This window comes from Lathamus discolor, chromosome 1, assembly GCF_037157495.1.
Source record: "Lathamus discolor isolate bLatDis1 chromosome 1, bLatDis1.hap1, whole genome shotgun sequence".
Taxonomy (NCBI): domain Eukaryota; kingdom Metazoa; phylum Chordata; class Aves; order Psittaciformes; family Psittacidae; genus Lathamus; species Lathamus discolor.
In genome coordinates, this window is record NC_088884.1 from 17,644,479 (window position 1) to 17,667,024 (window position 22,546).

General features: G+C 39.5%; 2 protein-coding genes across 6 annotated transcripts in view; one reads left to right on the plus strand and one right to left on the minus strand.

The window, feature by feature from the left end:
• ASZ1 (ankyrin repeat, SAM and basic leucine zipper domain containing 1) overlaps positions 1-14,181 on the minus strand; it is a 57,364-nt gene extending 43,183 nt beyond the window's left edge. For 2 of the 5 annotated variants that reach the window (XM_065659155.1, XM_065659076.1), the window contains exon 1: positions 841-1,094. In XM_065659155.1, coding sequence (XP_065515227.1) covers positions 841-945 — 105 coding nt within the window. In that variant the 5' untranslated portion in view covers positions 946-1,094. Of the gene's footprint in view, positions 1-840; positions 1,095-7,702; positions 7,896-8,600; positions 8,823-14,136 lie in introns of those variants that run through there. The other 3 variants (XM_065659234.1, XM_065659315.1, XM_065659396.1) reach the window with 3 other exon arrangements.
• On the plus strand, positions 944-19,433 carry LOC136003283 (uncharacterized). Its single transcript, XM_065662731.1, has 8 exons — positions 944-1,117; positions 3,980-4,057; positions 8,665-8,788; positions 12,637-12,719; positions 14,662-14,701; positions 16,980-17,075; positions 18,887-18,977; positions 19,072-19,433. Exons 1-8 carry the CDS (start codon positions 944-946, stop codon positions 19,103-19,105), a joined length of 720 nt encoding a protein of 239 aa, XP_065518803.1. The 3' UTR covers positions 19,106-19,433.
• The last annotated feature ends 3,113 nt before the right edge of the window (positions 19,434-22,546 follow it).

A 22,546-nucleotide genomic window follows, 5' to 3' on the forward strand; every position in this document is an offset into this window, starting at 1 on the left:
TTATACAAAACCTGTAAGTGGAAAACTATTCACTAGTTTCTTTGCAGACATAAGTAGGTATGGCAAGAAGTCCTATTTCACAACAGGTTTTGACGTCATGAGAACTGAGAATTACAGTTTTCCCTAGCACATTGTAGTCTTTCTTTCCAACATTTTTTGTAAAGGTTTTACTAAGTGCTTAGTGTCTAGAAAAACCAAAGGTTGAGACACAGCCAATATCATCATTTAGCCCTATTTTTGTCCTACTCAGCCAACAATTTCCAAATAACGCATATCTCTGGAGAGACACCTCAGTTCAAAGATCAAAAACCTGAAAACCTGACTGCAACTTTCAGCAAGTATTAAGCTATTTCCATTCTCCAGTTCCAGCCACGGGACAAACCAAGGGCTAATGGGCCTTGCAGATCTGCCTCCACCTCATACTACCAGATGCCTCACACTTGTCAGATGCGACAAAACCACTTCAATCTTCACTTTAGCAGCAGTCTCACAGTTTTTAAACAGCTTTATAAGCCTCTGGTTGCTTTCAAATTTATTCTCACGATGAAGTAAGGGCTAGGGTCTGCTATTAGAAAGTGTTTTATATACATGTTTTTATGTAGGAAGACACCCTCCAAAACTCTAGTTTGGGGAGGGGTGGGTGGGGGCTGTTCGTAGAGGTTTTCTGTACTCCGGTACTGAGGGCACACCACCACTGCCCTGCTGGGAAACAACCACAGAGGGGTCACCAGCCGCAGCCCCGCCTCAGTGAGACCCACCGAGCCCCGCGCTCTTACAGCGGCACCAGGCCGCGCTCCCCCGCTCCGCGCCCGCCCCGCCGCAGACCGCAGCGGGCCCCACCAGCGGCTCCTGCCGTAGGACGCCGATATCCCAGCCGTCCTCGTCGCTGTCGCAGTTCTCGTAGCCCCCCGCCACGACGCGGAACCCCCACCGCGCGCCCGCCATGGCTCCCCGCTCCACACGCACGGCCTCGACCCGCTGCCAGCGCCCAGTCACGTGGCCCGCGCCGCTTTCCCGCGCACGGAGGCTTGGCGGCGCAGGGGCTGCCGGTGCCCCCGGGGTTCGTGAGGGGAAGGGGGCAGGCCGGGGCCTGCTGGTCGTGGCGGCAGAGCGCCCGGTGAAAGAAACCTTTAGAACTTCATGGTTATAAGCACATGGGAACGTAAGATGGCTTAGTAGCGGCTGGACTGTTCTATGGGGCATTGGGTAAGGCAACAGAGCCAGGCATGCAGCTGCCTGTGAAGATTTATGGCTGGTAAATCCAAGGTAAAATACAAATCTAAGGTAAAATACAAAGTTCTCTCTTTATTTTTTGGCATTATTAATACACTCTTTAAAATGCCACCTAACCTAATAGTAGTCTGTTACATTACTTACGTATGTGTACACATGCTGTTACATAGCCAAAGTTTATGATAGTGACAGTTATGTGGGGAAGGTTGAGCAGCAGCCATGCATGAGCTAAACTTTCACCCTCCTCCCTCCCATCTTGGTGTATGTGGGTATTACTTTAAATTTTGGAATTATGGTTGGGTTTGTAATTACAGATAATAAGGCCTTATCCATCACAAGGTTCACATGAAACTCTTTGAAGAACAGATAAAGAACAGCATTCTGTGTGTCATCCACAGGCAAAACTGTTTTTTGAGCTCAGACTTTGCCCCAGTCTGGAATGAATTTGGTGTTCCACTGAGCAGAAGTGAACAGAAGGGAAAAAGTCTGGTCTTCCAGAAGAGGCAGGTGCTCATGCGGAATGGTGCATGTAGTTCTTGTGCCCATGACAACACAAAAGTATAGTTATTAGTAAGTTCATATTAACAAAAATTTCACTTATCTTAACCAGAAGGGGACTGTGAAGCATCTCTTCCTTTTTTCTTTTTTTTTCTTCTTTGTGTTTGGTTTTGGGTATTTTTTTGGTGCAATGCAGTGTGTAAGGCAGCTCTTACCATCTTAGGAATTTGCAGGTTAGATAGAGCTGTACTTGGAATGTACTAAATGCTATAAAAATTTCACTTATTAAAAATAACACAAACAGCCATGGTCCACATATTTCAATTGTGCACTCCTGACATTTTTAACAGGAGTGATTTTTCTAGATTTTAGTGGCTTGTCTGTAAAATACGGCAACCTATTTACATAAAAGTCTTATGAAAGTCAGGTTATTCACAGTGAGAAACTCTGGTATATAGCTAGGTGAAAATTTTAAATGAACTCCCATGAAAGAAACTTCCAGTTATGGAAACCTGATAGAAATGCAAAAACCTTTCCTTTCACACAGCCTCCTTGGAGAGAACAAAAGATGCTAAAATCAAGTCAACTGTAATATGCACCTCTATATAAAGGCTTAGCTTCGTGTGCTTATTTGGGATTTACTTGCATATACTAAAAGTCTGTTTAATTTAGTAATGAAGATAGAACATCTACTGGGGATAATAATGAAACATTTTTGTACCCATGTCAGTTTTTATAAAATCATTATTCTCAGAGTTTTCACCTTTATGATCACTACCCTGAAGGTCTCTTGTGTCACTTTCTGCCTGCAGAGGAAAAGTAGAATATATGGCATTGTCACCTAGCTTCTTTGTATCTATGAGTCTATCAGTCCTTGACATTACACTCTCCATGTCCAGGATCAAGCTTCCACAATGCTCTTTGTTTGCCTCAGCTGTGTTACAGAACATGGGCTTACTAGTAGAATTTCTGTCTCTAGCTGCTGAACTCTAATGACAGTGGAGTGTGACTTTTTACAATTGACCCGATGCATGTAAGAGAGTTGTTTCTAACCGGTGGTGACACTATCTACAGATTTGTTACTTTTAATACACTACCAATTGTTTAATAATTGTGATTTATTTGTTCTGGTTCAGATTTCAAAGTTGGGGATTGGTTTTGTTTGTTTGTTGTTTTGGTTTTTGTGCCCTTTTCTCTGCACCATCTCATGTACAATTTAAAATGTCACAACAGACACTTCAAATACAACCTGTGTGTTGCTGCTTTGCTGAAAAGCCACCTCTTTAAAATGGTCACTTTCAGTAATAGGTCTGATCGTCCTAGTACTACAAAAAAACCCCTCTTTCAGAAACTCACGATGCAGAAGAGCCTTGCAGCCAGTGTGCATGATAGCTGCTTCAAATGTGAACATGCCGATCATGCAGAAGTTTATAGCAGGTGATCTCTACTTCTGTGTTTTGTTAGAACTGTAAATCAAATGTTATTGTTGATGTGGGCTTGCCCTCTTCGTTTTCACATTCTGTGATCATTTATGACCTTGAAGTCTTTCTTCATTTTTTAGCTAATCAGACTTTTCATTTCAGTTGACAGTGTGGTAATTCCTGGCTGTCATCCATACTTGCCAAATATCAGTATGTTTTTACTTAATCTGGTAGAAGCAGTTCCCAACATCTTTTCCACATTGCTATGAAGTACTCGTTTTACATGCAGGAAACAATTACAGAATGGCTCAAGCTGGGAAAGCATCTCAGAATAATTTTGTGTATCACAAGGAGCATCAGACCAAGCACTAAAAGCCAACCCTGAAATAAATACCTAATCTGTGCATAGCCTAACTCTGAGTACTTAACATGTCAGCCTATATTAAACATACCTATTAAAAATACAATGAATAGTAAAGGTAGAAGTCATTGGATGCAGTAACAGTACTCATGTAAGAACCTGTTTTGCTCTGAGTATTATAACTTCCTTAAAACTTTTTCCACCTGTCTTCAGGCACCCTTCTTGCCAGCCATACCTCCATTTAGACATCAGCTTGTTTGTACTTGTCAGCTGACTTTTATCTTCTCTCGTTACTTCTGGTATTAGATAGATTTCATTAGTTGTCTGAATTTCTTCAGTATTTTTATCTATACCTCCTATTGTGTCTCGTGTTAGACTGATATATGCATAGCTAAACATTTTTATTCAGACGTGGTTGCTGGAATATTCCAGAATGTTTTAACTTGTTCAGTTTCCTCTGTTTCAGACCAAAATGATGAATAAGCAAATACGTACAGGCTTTGACGCTGGGAAAGTAATGTTCTTGGAAGGAGAATCAGGATTGGTAAATGTTTAAAGATAATGACTCTGTAAACCTTAACTACTGCAATAAAGTTCTACTAACAGCACAGCAGCTAATACTTGAGAGGTTTAAGAGCAATAATGGCATTTTAGTGGAATTCTGCATAGTTCTCTATTACAGCTACTAGTTTGAGTAACAGTCTACACCCTTTCACTATTATTCTCACGTAATTTTCATGTGTGGTAACATTACTTAGAGTAAAAACTGAGTGATTCTTTGTCTTAATGTCAGCTAGCTAATACTTTGACAAAACTTCACCAAACTGTGAGACAACTGATAAAAGGCCTTTTGAGCCCATTTCTTTTGTGTTCTCCTGATTTGTGTGGAGGAGGAAACAAGTCCTTGTACAAGCAATGTGCACTCCATAAAGAAGAGATTTAGTAATTGTAAGAGATTCTCATTACCAGAGAGGCTTAGTAGCTCTGGGTCTACTGAATTGACAAATTACCGGTACATTTTCAGCTGAGGAATGGTACCAGCTGTACAAATTCCATGGTTAAGGGCAGGACATCGTAGAGGAGTTTGCATAATTTACAAGAAATCCATAACATAGCACAAGTGATTACAATTTCATAGGTCACATTCATGAAACAAATGAGAAACAAAGTACTTGATAGTAGTTGTTGTTAATTGATAGTGCTTGTCCTGGATGAATTTTCAGTTGACTATATACCTGTAACATCTCTTATTTTTAAGGTATTTCAAGTATAGGGAAGGGCTAATATTACAACCTTTCATTCCAGACTGTAAGTTGTCTATTCTGTAAGAAGCACTGATCTGTGTCCTTTCTATGCTATGTGAAATCACCCTTTGTGTTAAATAGTTTCAGTTTTGCCATCCTGACATTTTGTTAGGAGTTGCTGCACTACAGCAAATTGATTTATTCAGTTATTTCAGTCATTGTTCTAATGTACTTATAATAGATGGAAAGCATTTAATTTCAGCTGTTTTGCTTCTGATCATGTGTTTTTGTTTTTTTTACAGCTGTATTCATCCTGTCCACTTTGCCAGATCTCTCTGTATAGTATATGATGCTAAACTTTCAATCTGCTGCCTAAAGCTTGAGTATAAATTGTATAACAACTGATTTCCTGTTCATAAAATTTGTTTTCTGGTAGAAGCCTTAAACCATTGTCAAAATAGACCACATGAACTGACTAGTGTGGACTTAATGGTCATGGTATACACCTGAATGCTATTCAGGGACTCCTAGGTGCCAGTGTCATGAAAATATCTCTTCTTACCACAGTAGTGTATAAACCCCCCCTAGAGCAGGAATTAGAAAGTTGAAGATGATTATTTTTTTTAGTGTCAGTCAGGCACATTTTTAGCTGCTTTCCATATAACCTAGAAGTTTTGGTCTGTATAGCAAGTCCATGGCAGAATGATTCCTGCTATAACCGGTACAATCAGGTCTTGGGATCCTCCTGTCACTCCAGAAATGCAAATGGGTTCTGCCACTTGGCTGATTGATGACATCAGCGTACGCTGTGCACTGGTGTCTACTAGAGCCTTGTACTCCTGTGGCTGTGATGTGCCAGGCCATCTGATCCACGCAGTCCAGTAAACCCAGTTGTCCCTCTCCTTTACCTGTCTGGAGACAGGGCCCCTTCTAGTGCTGGTCAGAGGATTCTCCAATTACTTCTTGTAAAAGCAGATTAGGATTCTTTACCACAGGGTCAGGGGTAAGATCAGCCCTCTCACTCTGACTGGGAAACTGCCCTTTGGAAACTGGAACAGCAGTTTTCCTCGGAGAACATCAATTTTGGGATTGGTTTTCTTTGGGATTCATGTACCTCTGCCTCTAGGGCTGGGATGGATTTTCGATGCCACTTCCTCATGTCCTTTCCACGCTCCTCAGATAAAACCACAGGGTACCCTGTGGTGTGTACCTTCTTTATCCTCTCTCTTGAGCAGAAGAATGCTTACTGTTAATAGCTGAGATGCTGGTCTATACAGGCGTTTTTGTTGTTGGAACTCTTGAAACAGTTTTAACACCAATTCAGTTTTTCTACAACTAACTGCTCTTGTTCAGGGGTGAAGTTACAAAATACTGGAGGTACCCACCGGCCTAGGTACTTACCTATACTATTCCACGCACCCTGCCACTCAGAACTATCCAGCCCTGGAACAGATCTCTGGGTGGTATTTTTAAGTAGTTGTTTAACCTGAAACAAGACCTGAAACACATTCAGCAACATGCTGATTCTTAGCAGTAGGACCATGCTGGTTTCAACATCCCAAGAATATTCAGAATTTTCAAAATTCTCAAACACTGCTGTAAGTAGCCTGGTGGGGAAGGGGAAAGTGTGGCAGCATGTCTCTTCTATAGGTTGGCCCTCCAAGGAGAAAAGGCAAGAGGTATAATTAACAATAATTCCCATTACATGGCTCCCAAAGTATAGAGGTGATGGCAATGCTGAGTACATGTACCCGATTAGGTTCATGACCAACAAGTCTATCATATCACAAGCCTATTACAAAGTACAACAAAACGAGAACCTTAGCCCAGGCCCCATGGGTGGTAAACACCAAAACAGTGAATGCAGGCTGCAAGTAATGTGTGACACAATGCAGTTCTGAGAATACACACAACTCCAAGAGCAAATAAATCAACACTGTGACCAGCAACTACTAAACAAAAAAACAAAACAAAAAGAAGAATGCTTATAACAAATTTGCTTCAACACATACTGGTCAAATCTTTTGTTATCTCAACCCATCATGTCCCTGTTCAGGTGCCAAAAATGACTGTCATGGTTTAATCCCAGCTGGCAGCTAAGTACTAGCAGCCACTTGCTCACCTCCCCTTCCTTGGTGGATGGTGAGGAGAACTGGAAAAAAAAGGTGAGACCTGTGGGTTGAGATAAGAACAGTTTAATAATTAAAGTACAATATAATGCTAATAAAAATAATGAAAAGGGAAATAACTAAAAACAGAGAGAAAAAACTAAAAGAAAAAACAACCAACAAACCAAACCACAGTGATACACAATACAGTTGCTCACCATTTGCTGACCAATGTCCAACCCATTGCTGAGCAGCAATCGGCGTCTCCTGGCCGACCACCTCCCCCCCCCCCCCCCCCCCCAGTTTATATACCAAGTGTATGGCATGGGATACTTCGGCTAGTTTGTGTCAGGTGTCCCATTTTTGTTCCCTTCCAGCTTCTTGTGCCCCTCCTCACTGGCAGAGCATGAGAGACTGAAAAGTCCTTGATCAGGATAAGTGCTACTTGGCAACAACTAAAACATTAGTGTGTTATCAGCATTGTTCTCAGGCTAAAGCCAAAACACAGCACTGCACCAGCTACTAGGAAGGAGACGAACTATCCCAGCCTAAACCAGGACAGAGAGGAACTGCTCAGCCCCTCACTGAATTCCTAACGTGCCAACTGAACTTTGCTACTGATCCCTTTTATCTCATTTGTCTCCTCTAGCAAAGTCAGTGTCTCATTTACATCTGCCTTAAGCTCTTCTCTTTGAGGATAATTGTGATACCATGCACATCCCCAATATGTGGTATAAACTAAAATTGTTACAAATGCCAACATTTGGAATGTGAAAACATGCTATATGGGAAAAACATCCAAATACGTTGCACTGTTTTCAGTTGTCTTATACTTACACTCTTAATGCTTCTCTTCAAACTTTTGGCCAGCCTCCTGTGTACCTATATTGAATCACGTTGTTACTTAAGATCCTGTATATGTATCTGTATCTTTTTCTCCCCAAGTCTCTAACCACTGATAACAACTCCTTCATTCAAGTTGCTGTTGCCATAGATATAATGGTTCTCTTGTTACAAAAACCTTTTATTAGTCCCATTATTTTCAGTGTGTGAAATCTCAGAATTATCATCAGGCAGTAATATATTAAAAACCATACCTTCTGTCTAAACTGTGCATAAAATCTTTATCAGTTCCTATCTACTCTGATGCTGTGAAAATGCCCTGTCTTAGTCATCCTATATACAGGAACTATTCAGGTACTGAAGATGTGGTTTCTTCTCTGTAAATGCAGATGTATAAGCTGCTAAGACAGCTGTTTGCTCTAGTTTTCCTTCTCATAATAGTTTTCTACAGAACTTACCGTACACTGAACTTGTGGAATCCCAATTGCCTGAGTATAAGGCTCTGCAGTTAACATACTTCCCGCTGCCCCATGTGGTTCTTTCCTATGTTCCTCCTTGTAATACCCATTCCTTTAACCAGATCCAAGCACAACTATGTGTTCTAGTTCTTAGTAGGCTTGGAATTTTTCAGAGTTAAATGCTGTGTACCCAAACAGTAACATTAAGTTTAAAGATTTCAGTGAAGATCCAAATACATTGCTCTTTCATCTTGCTTTTACCTAGCCTGCTTCCCTGTTTACTCATACTTTTGACCATCCTTTCCTTTGCAGCTCTGAAGAACAAGGCATTTTATTTCATCCCCTTCTTTACATGGGAGAGTCTGTTGCCTCTCCAGTTGATATTGCTTAATTTTTAAAAGCATCACAGCAAGAAAGGAAGCATGTAAACTTACCCAAAGGAGGAAAGAGGCACGGTCTTTGTACTGAGAGCAGAGGTAATGTTTGATTTCTACTAAGCTAAGGGCAGAGGAGGTTCCCTGTAACAGGAAGAGAAGGGGAGGCCAGTGGACAAGGCAGACTCCTGTGCAGCTCAGTAGTACTGGCTATTCGGAAGACCTTGTCAGATTTTCTCCATCTTGTAGTAAGTTTCCTTGAGCCCTCTGTTACGTCAGTAACTAACAAATTTGAAGAGAGATAAGTTCATGTAAACAACTTCTAAAATGTTTCCTTTCTTTGATTGTTCTTTTTTAAATTCACTTCTCTCCCCCCCCTCCCCCCAATCTCTTAATTTCTTGTGATGAGACTGCTGCAAACCAGTTTTTATATGGCTTTTGGAAACAAAAAAGGAGTTACATTTGCAGACCTTTTTCCCTACAAGATAACGTTAAAAACACAACATGCATCTCTAGGCATTGCTATGGCTAAAATAAGGCCAGATCAGTACACTAAGAATAGAATTAGTCTTTTTTACTAAGCTGTATTTCTGCTGAACTGAGAAGGCCTTCACAAAGTGGAACTTTAAAAAGAACCAGGAGTAAATGTATTGAAAATACAATTTAAAAAATATTCAGTAGGTTTTGATGGTAGGAATAATAGCAGGCAGTCTGGAGTAGAAGAAAAGAGGAACTGAGACTGCCACAGTAGACAATTATTTTCTATCTCAAATGCTTATAGTGCTGAAAATATTTACAGAAAGCTGGTTGCATGGTGGTTAAATGTAATGAAAAATGATGGTTCCATCATTCCTCAGTTTTTTTCTAGAAAATATGTATAGTTCATGATGAAGCTGTAGTGTTACATGCTTAGTAAAGTTGTGGACAAAGGACACAAATGAAGTGACATATAGGGACAGGAAGTGCTGTCAGCTGTGTGCTAAGTTATTATTTGCTGAACAGCTTCGAGCTTAAACCTGCTTCACTAAAGGCATCACCTGACTTGGACCTAGCCTATACCTCCGAGGTAGCACTTGTAGGCTGCCCAGTTGATGCCGAATGCCAGAAACATCAGCGTTCTAGTCTGGGATGACTCAAAAGCATTGAGTAGCAGTTACTGCTGTGTAAGGTGGTTACTTGTGCCCTATGTAAACACTGATGACTGGCTGCTGATCTTTTTACATTAGGAATTCTCTTCCCAGCTAGAGACGGTATTGAGAGTCTTGAGTTTGAGGTATAGAAATATTCAGGTTTCTGTTGATTTCTAGGGGATTCTTGGACATCAGAGTATTTAATACTGTATATTTAATAGATTTTTTTTCCAGTGGTATTCAACATGCTACTTGTGCGGGCTTTATTTAATCTGTTAACTTCCACGAAGCACCTTTAGATCCTCAAAGCAATTATATAATTCTGAGATACTAAATTAAATGCACGGAGTTTTATAACAAGTAGACAATAAAAACCTGCTAGTCACAAAGACTTCTCCTGAAGCATATTGTGCCAGGCTAATAAACATCAATGCATCCACTTCTGGTATATTTTTTTAAAATGTTTTAATAACTTTGTTGTTGTTTTTTACAATGTTTGCCAATTCTGTGCTATTTAATTTAATGGGTCTTTTTCATATTGGAACCATTCCTGTTACAGTGTTTTGACAAAACTCTACTGCTTTGAAAATTGGCTTTGATAAAGGTGATCTAATTTGAAATTTTATTGCTTCCTTCTTAATAAGATAATTTGGTCGTAGGCCTCCTTGCAAGAAAAGCATGATTATTATTAATTTTAATGCAAGAGGCATTAGGTTGTATGATGTAGCTTTGTGTTGTAGTACAACAGTCAAAAGAATTACACCATTTCTTTAGCCCTTAGGGCAAAAAAGGCCACTACCTGATGTCAGTGGAAATCTGGTTGTCAGCCACAGAGATGGCAGTAGTTGGCACAGCTGTAGTGAGAACTCCAATTCCAAGAGATAACAAAATTTAGTTTCCATATTTGTAATATAACTATGCCATTTTCTCATCATCATAAAATAACATTATATTACACTCATTCATTTAGAGCAGCTCATGAGATTTCTGCTGGGTTTATTTTATCCTGCCAGATGTTTGTTTAAAAAAACAGTGGAGGATGGTAGTCTGTTACATATTCCTAAATGTGTGTTCCTCTGTACAGTGGTCTAAACCCATCACTATACCTGTTGAGAGATAGGGGAAGACATACCAGGAAAGACAATGTCATTGGACCTCATATGTTCTTGGGCTACTGCTAAAACTACCTCTTGAAATTACACAGTATGTGTAGATTTAGGTGACCAGTACAGGAAAGTGCTGTTCTATAAGCCTTGACCCCATTCAGGACTATTAAATATACTTTCAAACTCTTTTTGATCCTAGTAAGTTTGAGTTTGTAATTTTCTATATGGATATTTGATGTCCTATACCAAGAATACATGCTGGAAAAAACATTTTCAGAATAGTGTAAAATATGACATTCAGACCTTATCTAAGCCCATCTGCATCACCTAAACAGGATAGGGAGAGTATTTACAGAAGCATACAGCAGTGTTTGCTGAAATAAACCGATTTTGTAAGGAAGGAATTAACATGACCCTTTAAGCCTTTAGACTTGAAGAGAGCCTAGAAAAAAGGAATTTCATTTCTCTGTTACATCTGGAAACAGTTTTAAACATGTTTGTGCTTTCAAATAATTTAGAATTAATTTTATTGTTTTTTTCCTGCTTGCATTGTTCCTACTTTGGTGTGTAAATATGACTTCTGTTTAACATCTACTTGTTATTCAGGCCTTTTTATTTTATGTGTTAACAGACTAGTCTTTTGTTTTACTTGATCTTGACAGCTGATGATAATTTTGTAACACATTCTAGTGTTCCAGCTTCAAGGTTAAAAGCTGCCAGTCATGGTGTGGACTGCATCGTGGTGAGCAGCAAAGAGGCATTTAATTTCTAAAGGTCTTTTCCAGCCTAGTTGATTCTATGTGGTGGCTGTTAACTGACAATTTCAGAATGGCAGATCCCCAAATAACACAGGGACCATAATGCTTAAGAATAGATATTGAGTATGTATGTATTCACAGAATATGCCATTACAACTCCCCTTTTGCGTGCTTATTTAGACCAGTCAACGTGACTTTCATCTATCCTGGATTGGTACCAAGGTACTTTGCTTCCAACTCTTCTCGAAATCTGTGGGACAAAAGGTGGCGTAGTGAATCCAGTATCAGGCTAAGAACAAAGAATTTCCTGTTGAGAGTGCATTGTGTCATTAATTCAGTAAATGGGATACATGAAGGCAGTAAATTGAGATGTGGTGGACTAAATTTGTGCTCTGATGGATGCATACATGCAATTTCTGGATTTGTGCCAGGGTAAGAATGGAATCACATAATTTTGTCAGCATTTCTTGAAGCTTGGAACAAGTCTGTATGTGAAGATGGGTTCATACACTTGACACAATATCATAACTGACATTGAAGGGAAGAATAATTCTCAAAATGTGATATTAACATATTATACATAAAAAATACATAAGACAAAAGACATCATATAAGTGATGTGAAATAATACAATGTGAAATAAGGCAAGATTGAAACACCAGGTTTCCAAGAAGGCATATGATGACGGTGCATTCCGTGTTAGTTTTCGCCACATGGGTTGTGTACATTCGACTTCATCTGGGTCTGTGGGTACATCCCCATTATTTGGCTTGATGTGATAGATCATCTCTACGATGGCTGATTGCCTCAGAGAGTGGATGCCTTTGTCTAAAGTAGTCCATTTGGCCGAACGACTCATAACATCGTCCTTGTATGGAAACCTTTCTTTCACAGCTGCCAAGAGCCGCCTCCAAAGACTGAGGGACTTTCTCTCTCTTGCAATTGCTTTGTCAATTCCCCCTTCTGTAGCATGTGATCCCAGCTGCTTGGCTTCACTACCTTCTAGTTCGTGACCATCGGCCCCATTGTCCCAGCATTGGAGCAACCAGGTGATGATGTGCTCCCCTGGTTGACGGGTAAAATCTTTTCGTATATTCCGTAGCTCGGTTGAGGTCCGAGGTTGAGAAGTCACTTCTTCTTCTTCTTCGTCATGTGATGATGACTCCTCCTCAGATTTTGGACCAGGTGGTGAATACATTGTTTCTTCATCTTGCTTCACCCTTCTTGCCTCCTTTTTGCTTTTTCTCTTACATACAGGGGCAACCGATATTGGTACAAATTGGTCCTCTGGTTTAGCTGCAGTGATTATCACTGTGGTTTGAGTAGCAATTGTACTTGTCGCTGGGGGTGGTGTAGCTGCTGTGCTTGGAGCTGGGGTAGCCATGCTGTCTGTTGCAGCCAAAGTTTGGGTAGCGACTGTACTTGTCGCTGGGGGTGGTGTAGCTGCTGTGCTTGGAGCTGGAGTAGCTGCGCTGACTGTTGCTTTGCCCTCAGATGCAGGGGCATTTTTTTCCTTTTGAAGGTGCTGGATAGTGTTGAACAAGGCCCTGTAAACATAGGCCAGGCCCCAGCACGTTGCCATGATTTGTCTGTCTTTGGTATGGCCAGACTGACCACACACCTCATTTAAGTGTTTTACTAATTCTTCCAGATTTTGCCCTTGTTCAGTGGTGAAATTCCAAAGTACTGGAGGAGCCCACTGACCTAGATACTTGCCCATACTATCCCACACACCCTGCCACTCATGGCTGTCCAGCCTCAGGGAAAATCTCTTGGTCCTCCTATATCGTCGTTTAACCCCAGACAAGGCCCAAACCTGACTCTGCTTAACTCTTGAAATCAGGCGAAATGGTTGTGGGCAAAACACACTCTGTATGTGTGCCAACATGGTAATCCGATTCACAATCAGCAAACAGCTCTCAACAATATTAAAAGGCCATTCAAGAACTTCAGAACTCTCAAATGATGCTATAAATGGTCTGAGAGGGGGCTAGGAGGGTAAAAGAATGTCTCCTTCACCACCCGAGAAGGAGAAAAAAGATGTGACATTGCTAAGCACCTTTATTATATACCTCCCAAAGTATAGAGGTGGTGACCACACTGGGAACATAAGACCGCTCAGTTTCATGATCAATGATTCTATTGTATTACAGGTCATTATAATAAAGTACAATGAGACAAAAAGCTTAGCCCAAGCCCCACACTTGAAAAACACCAACACTGCAAATACCGGCCGTATGTAATGTACAGAGTTCTGAACCTGTGAGATCAAGAGGAACAGCTTTGAGAGCCAATAAATCAGCATTGTGACGAGTGACTATTAATCCGGTCAGATCTGTCGTTATCTCAACCCTTCGTGCCCCACGTTGGGTGCCAAAAAGAACTGTCGTGGTTTAAACCGATCCACATGGCTCGTCCACTCACACACACCCCCCCCCCCCCCGACCCTTCCCGCTCCCAGAGGGATGGGGAGGAGAATCAGGAGAATGTAACTCCCACAGGTTGAGATAAGAACAGCCCAGTAACTAAGGTATAACACAAATCACTGCTGCTGCCACCAATGATAATATTGATAAAAGAAAATAACAAGAGAATACGATACCACCGCCAAACGAGTTCGACCCCCCCGAAGAGAGAGAGCCTGCCCCTTCCGGGTAACTCCCAGTTCCCTCTCCGGGCATGACGTGCTGTGGTATGGAATACCTCTTTGGCTAGTTTGGGTCAGGTGTCCTGTCTCTGCTTCCTCCCGGCCTCCCTCGTCCCCAGCAGAGCATGAGACTCACGGAGTCCTTGGCCAGAATAAACATCACTTAACAACAATTAAAAGCAATCTGTGTTATCAGCTCTCTGCCCAGGCTGGAAGTCAAAACACAGAGCTTGCACCAGTTACTAAGAAGGAGCAAAACGGCTCCTGGTAAACCCAGGACATTCACACACTTTCTCCTCTTTATAAAGATCATTTTGCTTGCATTACTGATTTATTGGTTCTGAAACTTTGGGCATGGCTCTTAAGTTTATCCTCCTATAAAATACTGTTCCTCTTTGCAGTAGTGAACAAACAAGCACCTTTGTTGTCTATTCCTTTTCTTATATCTGAGGGGTTTAAATATGTTTTTTTCCTTTCTAGTCACAAAGATGTCTCATCTGGAAAGAACTGAAAAAAATAGGTATTCATGATCTTGCAAATTTGAACCTGTATCTGCCAATTTCTGTGGCAATGGGTGATGTAAGTTCAAATGTAATATATTATGTGTAACATTTTGTGGATGAAATTTTTAGACATTCAAGTTTTGCTGCAGCGATGATTGTTTTGTAAATGTGGAGGAAGCATGTAGCTCAATACTGTCAAACAGTTACTCTTTAATTTGTCCGCTAATAGAAGATTCAGTTTCCCATTTATTACACCAATTTTATTTTACCAATATAACCATACAAGTGCAAAAAACCCCATTTCAACCACATTAAAATACTTTGAAATACCTGACTTCCTATATATAAAAAAAAGCTTAGAAAGGTCTTCCTGACATTGTAAAAGTTTTTATAAAGGGACAGAAGGAATATTTTCATACTTGAATGCATAATATGAATCACCAGAAGTATTTAATGTCTAATAAGTTAACAGCAGATGCAGTGAGGAACTGTGTTAAATTTGAGCACAATATGATAAATACAGATCTTGCTTTGGGGAGTTTTTCTGCAAAACAGTAGCATATGTCTTGTTGCATTTTGTTAGAGACGAACTCTGGCAAGAGGCTGCTTTCCAGTACGGATGGGTTCTCATGCTATGATCAACCAACCTAAACATCCAATTGCTCTATTGAGTTGTTAATCTCACTGCTGTACTTGTTGCAGTGCTTTTTGGAAGGCTTCATTAAAACTGCAAGTATCTCTTACATTAAAAGCTTTCAACAGGTGATGGTATAAAAAATTTGGTTTTTTTTTTCCCTCAGTATACCTGAGGAATAAGGAAGAATTTTCTACTAAGGCTTCTAGAAGCAATGAATAATTATTAAGCCTCTTCTAGTGATACAGTTAATGATCAAAACAATGATGACAAACGTGTAATGAGAACAGCAGATTAAGTATAAAGAAAGACAGTGTTTTCCATTTGGTAATGCAGTGTTCAGTTAACAGCGTTGAAACTGCTGGTTTAGAATAAATTTAATCAAAGGCATGGTATGTGGGAGTAGTATATCTAATTGATCCAGAGATGATTAAAAGGCAAAAAAAGAGATTTGTGATTGATTAGGCTGGCGTTTGCATCATGTGCTTTATCTGTTACTGAATTCCAGCAGTAGGAACCTTAGGAAACATCCCATTTGGTTTGGCTACATAGGCTATTGTTTACCTTTCTGTGCCTTCATTCTTTCAGTACTAAAAAAATATATAAAATTGCAGGAAGTAGGACCTGAGGGCCCCTATTAGATAAATTATATCTGGTGTCTTCTGGGTTTTGCAAGCCTCTGATGGGTGTGGATCCTGGCTCCAGTTAGACTGAATGATTCAGAAAAAATGTCAGCCTCCTAGAAGAACACAAAGGATATTTTTCTAAATAGAAACTCAGTTCCTGAAAATCATGGATCAGGCAGGGAAATCTCACTCAGTAGCTGCTCCCCTGTTGGGCAGCACTGACCCACACCAGTTTCAATTTAATATCTCATGGATATATTCCCAAGGGATATCCCAAGTGGGAATCAATTGGTCTCTATGCATTTACAGCTGATAGACCTAAAGAGAAAATGTCATCATTCCCTTCTCATGAGGTACAGGGGATATTTCTTTTGTTGATTTTTAGATCAGCTTTTTGTTCTGGTGTTAACAAGGTTTTTGCTGAGGGCCAGCTATGTCTGGATAGTGGTAAGTTACACTTTCTGTGTTTGCTTTTAAAAGGCTGACTTCTTTTTGTAATGGAATCTGTTTGCTGTTCCTGTCTGCTGAAGCAGAGTGTTTATGACAAGCTACCAACTCAAGTTCATTGGATATAGAGAACATGTTAGACTGGGTGTAGGCACTTGATGTTCTAGCCTCTGAGTTTCCCCTCAGGCATTTGTAGTAGAATACAGACAACTGTAGTTAGACAAGAAGGTGCTTGAGTAGTAAAGAAATGCCTCATGGCTTAGGAAAGCCTCCTTCTCATACGCTCAGTATTCAGAATTCTTATGATGTTTCCAAGACAGATACATTGGTTTCAGCTTTGGTTTTGCTGGGTTTTTTTTTTTTTGGTTTTTTGTTTTGCTGTTTTGTAGTGGGTTTTTTCCATCAATACATGCATGAAATGAGGGGTATCAGCCATACCAGTAGAGTTTTAGCTGTATCTTTCGGCATGGTATCCATTTAAAAATTCTTTTTTAATTTCTGTTCCTGACTTAATCTTTGAAGAATGGAAATCAGTTATTTCTGTTACTCCCTTTCTTCTAATGTTCAGTGTTTCTGCTCTCCCCTCAGCACCTGTGGAGCTCAGGGAACACAACCTTCAGCTGTTTTTTACAGCTTTGGTCTTTTTGCTGGTGTTCTTAACTATCTCATCTCTTGAGGAAGGAGGTAAGAAATCACACTACACCTGTTCAACCTTTTCTTTCTAAAAGCCACAAATGTCTACTTCTCTTTATGACTTCTTCCTTTTTATGTATCTCAGTCATCCTCCTGCCCTCCCAGGTGTGGAAGGACTGGGTGTACCTGCTCTTTCAAAAGCACGTTTGATCTGCTTTTCTCGGAGAAGTAGAAAGTTGGCTGAGGTTGGGAAAAGGGTGAGCTGAAAGAGGGGTCTTTAATATGCATGCTGCTGCCCCTTCTTGTTGCAGGTTTTCTCGCCATCTGAAAGCTTGTCTCACTTATTTGTTGTATCTTAACTTCAAACTGGAAGTAGTTTGAGGAAAGAGAGTACAATTTTTTTATGTGTTTTTGTTGAGAAGAATCCTGGTTTAGCTGATTGTAGCACCACAATAATAGGGAAAATGACTTAGAAGGTAATAGAGTAAATAAACTGAAAATATCTCTTATTTCAGATTTCAAAAATGAAATTATTGTATGGCCAATGGATGAATGAGAGTTCCTTTTTTTTAGTTTTCTTGCTGTTAATCAGATGCTGTTCTTTATTTTCTAGCTCTAAAAGGAGAGTCTAGAGCAGTACTATATTTCTGTCAGAATAAAATTGGTTTAATTTGTGTCAATAAAAACTTGTTCAGTTACATGCAGGCAAATACATACGACAGACCAATCTACTGTGCTTGCCAAGCCCAGCCAGGATCCTGTACAGGATGCCACAGCAAAAAGAGTAAAGCTACAGCAGCAGAATGTCTTGTGATAGACTGCATGTACCAGATGTTGGCTTCTAAATTCGTATAAGTAGAGATTGTCTGAAGACAAAGGCATTTCAGATTTTTATAAATGACCAGTGTAAATGCATTAAATATTTCCTTTTCCGTGTAAATATCTGGTTTTGTACTGAGTCCTTGTAAGCTTAACAAAGTCATGGGTTGTTCACTTTCACAGCTCAATTCTGTGTTGAATAATAAAAGCATTTCCTCTTTCTTACATATTATGCAAAAGTGTAAACAGAAGTGCTTGAAAGTCTTTGCTTTTCTGTATAGTATTTCCAATATATATATTTTTTTAATTGTTCTCTAAATTCTATTCTATTGTTGCATTGTATCTGAGGCTGAAACAAGTTTTTGATGAGAAATTGTTACATTTCTGTACAATGTAGTGAAATATTTTAATTGTTAGTTTCTATCTCATAACTTAGACTTACGCCTTGTGTTGTCCCCTCCTGTTTCATTGTGCTGTCTACAATTAGACCCACAGCTGGTTCTTTCCCTCAATGGTTGTACTAATTTATAACCCATTAGAGCGTATGAATAGATCATATTGTTCCTTTCATACTGGCACAAGGAAGTGTAAATTAAGTTTTTGTATGCCAGCAAGGGAGAAGTCTATCCAAGGATAGAGTTAGCTTCCTATTTTTAATTTCTCCAATAAATGCAGTTGGAAATAAAAGTGTTGTATCTGCAAATGTTTTCAATTTCTTAAAGAATAAAATTAATGTGTGATTTATAATTATTTTTGTGTATACCTCTACTTAAAAAATATAGTGAATATTGGCTGCTTTGAGAGGTAATTATATTTGGATAATGTTTGTCCACTTAAAGCTGGCATTAAGCAATGTAATAGTCCTTGTAGCTATCTGATGATACAAACCCCTAGGTAGGAAAACAAAAATTAATTTAAAACGAGCCTTTGTAGATTTTAGAGTCTAATATGAAAATACTTTCTCCCATAAACTCCTACAACTGAATCTGTCATTTCAATGCTCAATGCTGTTAAATTAACCTTTTTTTCTTATTTTCTATCAGAACCCATTGTTACCAGCTCTCTCCAGTCTCCTACCAAAGAAATTATCCACTCTCCCATTCTGCTGTGGGAAGAAACTGAGACACCTGACAAGTCTGTTGTGTGTTGGTTTGGTGTTTTGTTTTTAGGGTTTTTTGTTTGTTTGGGTTTTTTTTTTTTTTCTTTCAAAGTGTACTTTTCCTTTCAGGAGAAAAACCCGTCATTCCTCATTTGAAAGATAGAGCTCAAATAGAAGATTGGAACTTGGGTTCCACTGACCAGGTCATGACTGTGGGTACTTTGCTGTCTTTAAGCGGAACAGCTTTAGGAGGGCAAACTCAGAAGACTCATCTCAGAATGATCACCCAGCTAGGTCTCTTACAGTGTGGGAGACTGTAGTTCAAGTCAATGGTCAGAACTTTAGTGGAGCATGAATTTCATCACCTTTTTAAGTCTTTGCAAAACTCCTTAATCATTGGTTGACCAGCTTCTTATTCCTTTTCAGATCAGCCGTTATATCCTCAGTATGTGAAATTTGTTTCTTTAATAAATAACTGAGTGAAAAGTCAAGGGTCTGAGTTGCTTTATATGCCCTTAACATCCCTTGCTCCCTATTTTTTCTGGTGTTAGCCAGTATTTTAAAATAAACCTTAATTTTCTTAGAATACTGGGAAGTATTTCTTGGCTTGCAGCATCGGTAGGTTTACTTGCAATAGTGGCGGGCTGGGCGTGATGATCAAGCTTCATGTTCCGGTGGTTTAGCAACTTTTATTAACAAGCGTAATCAGAATTCTTAAATCTGAGAGGTTCCTTCTTAAGTGGAGGAATGTTTTTTATAACCAGTTCTGTGGGCAACATTTTAAAGGCTGATTAACTTCTTTGTTGCTGATACCACTGTGCTGTGATTGGCTACAGCGATTCTTACCTTCCTGTAATGTAAACTTTTTTTCTAGCAGAAAAGTCACAGTCTTTCGTAAAGGAAAAAAAGGTATTAGGCTGCCATAGCAATGGAATGTGGATTTCTCTTACTGTTAATTCTGTGAATTGCAGCTTTAAATAAGTTTACACAAATTCAAAGGTCTTGCTTTTAGCCTCAGAAAATCTTAACTATTTGAAATACCCCTGCACCTGTTTGGTTTAGCACAAGTAGCTGCAAGTTCATATGGGGAGAAACACTTCCACCTAATATAAATTTTCCATTGTGCCCAATGTGAGAGGTTTCTCATTAAACTCAGTAACTCATATTTTGCTGTCAGCTGACATTTAGGAAAAAAAGACATCACTTTTCATTTTGGCTGGGAGAAAAACCCGTGTGATAATGTCAGTCAGCAAGCCCAGTCCTTCTTTTGTACTTGAAAACATTATAGGGTTTCTGAAGCCTGACTAAACACGCGGCTTTAACCTACTACCCTGAATGTCACCATGTCCTCTGGAAGTGGGATGAATGTGGGCTGAGAATGCTGAGAAAACTTCATGGAGAAGGCGGATTTTATGCTGCCTGACCCTTTGTCTTCATGTGCAGCACTGTCTGCCCCTTTACTCCCACAGTTTGCTCAGTGTCCTTAGGTATTGTTAGGGGGTGGTCATCCCTCTCTATTTTCTCATTTTTTTTAACATTTTTTTTTAATGTTTAATCTGAAGATTGAGGCAACTTCCTTACTGAAGAGGCAATTGCAGAGGCAATTTTGGGCTATTTCAAGACTAGAAAAAAAGACCAAATTTTATAGTTCTTTTGTAACTTGAGTAAAGGTGGTGTTTGCTTCAAACTTTTTCTATTAAGATTAGAAAATATTTGGATACCTGTGGAAGTATTTCAGGGAAGAATAGCCTAAAATACTCCATACTAAGCACACTTTTAAAAAGCAGTGGGCTAATGTTTCATTGCACTGCATGGAGTCACAGGGCAGAGTTAACGCTGCATGATCTTTGCAGTAAGATTCCAGTAAAGAAGTTGTCAGTCTCAGTCCTTTGTCAGGAACTCAAGCTCTTTCTCTTTTAAATGGTTGTAAATAATTAAGCACTTTTTGTTATGCTCTAGGTGATTCAATAATCTCTGTTGCTCAACTGCTTAAGACTGCCGGCATGTGCCTTTTATTGAGTCATAGAAGGTACCAGTCTTGGATGTTTGCCCCCTTAACCTCAATAATACCATTGTTCTAGGATTATTACTTGACAGTAGGAAGAGGAAGAAGTTAAAGCTATCTTTGGAAACATAACCCTTGCAAGCTTGTCAGACTTGGATTCTCAGGCTCTAACTCCTCTCACGTTTATTCTAGACTGAAAGCAAACAAACCCTGAAGTCTTCGGAAAACTTTCTCTTCAGCTCATTTTCTTCTGCAGCTTCCAAAGAACCAAATATGTCCTACTAAGTGTAAAGTGCAAGAGTGTGTGCCTACATCCAACAAGTGTGCTGTTATATTGCTGCACCATCTTGATTCAAAGTTACTTTTTTTATTAGCTGCAGTATTTGTCAACAGTGTCTACTCTTTGTGGGGTTTTTTTTTTCTTTTTTTTTTTTTTTTTTTTTAATTTGAGTGTGCTTTGTTTTGGTTTGGGCTTTTTTGTTTAAAGGCAGATGCCCTGTCTGTCAGGACAGTTATCATTTCTGGTTAAGCTGTGTCCAAAATGACGAAACCCTACACACATCTTGGTATTATGAGGGTTACTACCACCAGGACTTTCACCATTTTAACAAGTCTTTTAGAACTCATGCTTAAAAATGAGTAGTATGGCTTTTTTATGTAATCAGGGCCACAGTCTAAACTTCTCAGATTCTAGTTCCTTGGGAACTTTATTCTATGAAAGCTTAGACAGCAAGACCTCAGTGAGTACTTTGATAGTAAGACAGATCAAGATGACACTTCAGCAGATGTAAAAGTTGTTACTGGTTTTGATGCACTGGAATTCATCCATCAGTACAAATAGAAATGGATTATCACAGAATCCTGTGCTTCTGAATGGAGTGATATATTTTCATTTCCCTCATTGTGCATCAACAATTTCAAAAAGCTTAAAAATTCCTTCCAGTTTAAAAAGGTGTTCTTGCAGTTGTTATTGATTTCATAAACCACATGGCAGCGTATGACCATGTCTGACTTTTGTCTGATAGTTCCTCCTAGTGTGATGTTACAATTCTTGTTGAAAATTATATACAATTTGAAGTGCTTTGAAGAAGTTGGTCTGGAGAGTCTGTAGAATCAACCTCTTCAAATTCAGTATGAGTTGCACTAAACACCAACACACAGCTGTTCTGTTCTTACATCAGGCCTGTGATGTATTCATTGCTGGTTTCCCTTTCATGATCTCCATGTAAGTGCTTATCAAAATTTGGTCTTCTGCCCATTTTGCTTGTCCGGAATGAAAGGCCTGGTACTTTAAGTAAATCTTCTACCAGGCGTGTATTTCTGTGATACAAGATACAGAGCTAGGAGGTGAAGTACTGTTAGTTTCCCTGGATTATCAAACTGCTTTCAGGACTTTTTAAGACCATGTGTTGTATTGACATAGTCAAATACTGATGATGTAGCATGGGAAAGCATATATGGCTCTGCTTGACAAAAGTCTCCGCTGCCCATGGAATTAAGAATGTTAACCTGCAAATACTGAAAGCATTGGTTGAAGCAATTCTGGCAGTATTGAGACAGTGCATTGTGATACAGATTTTGCTTATGGAAACAACTGAT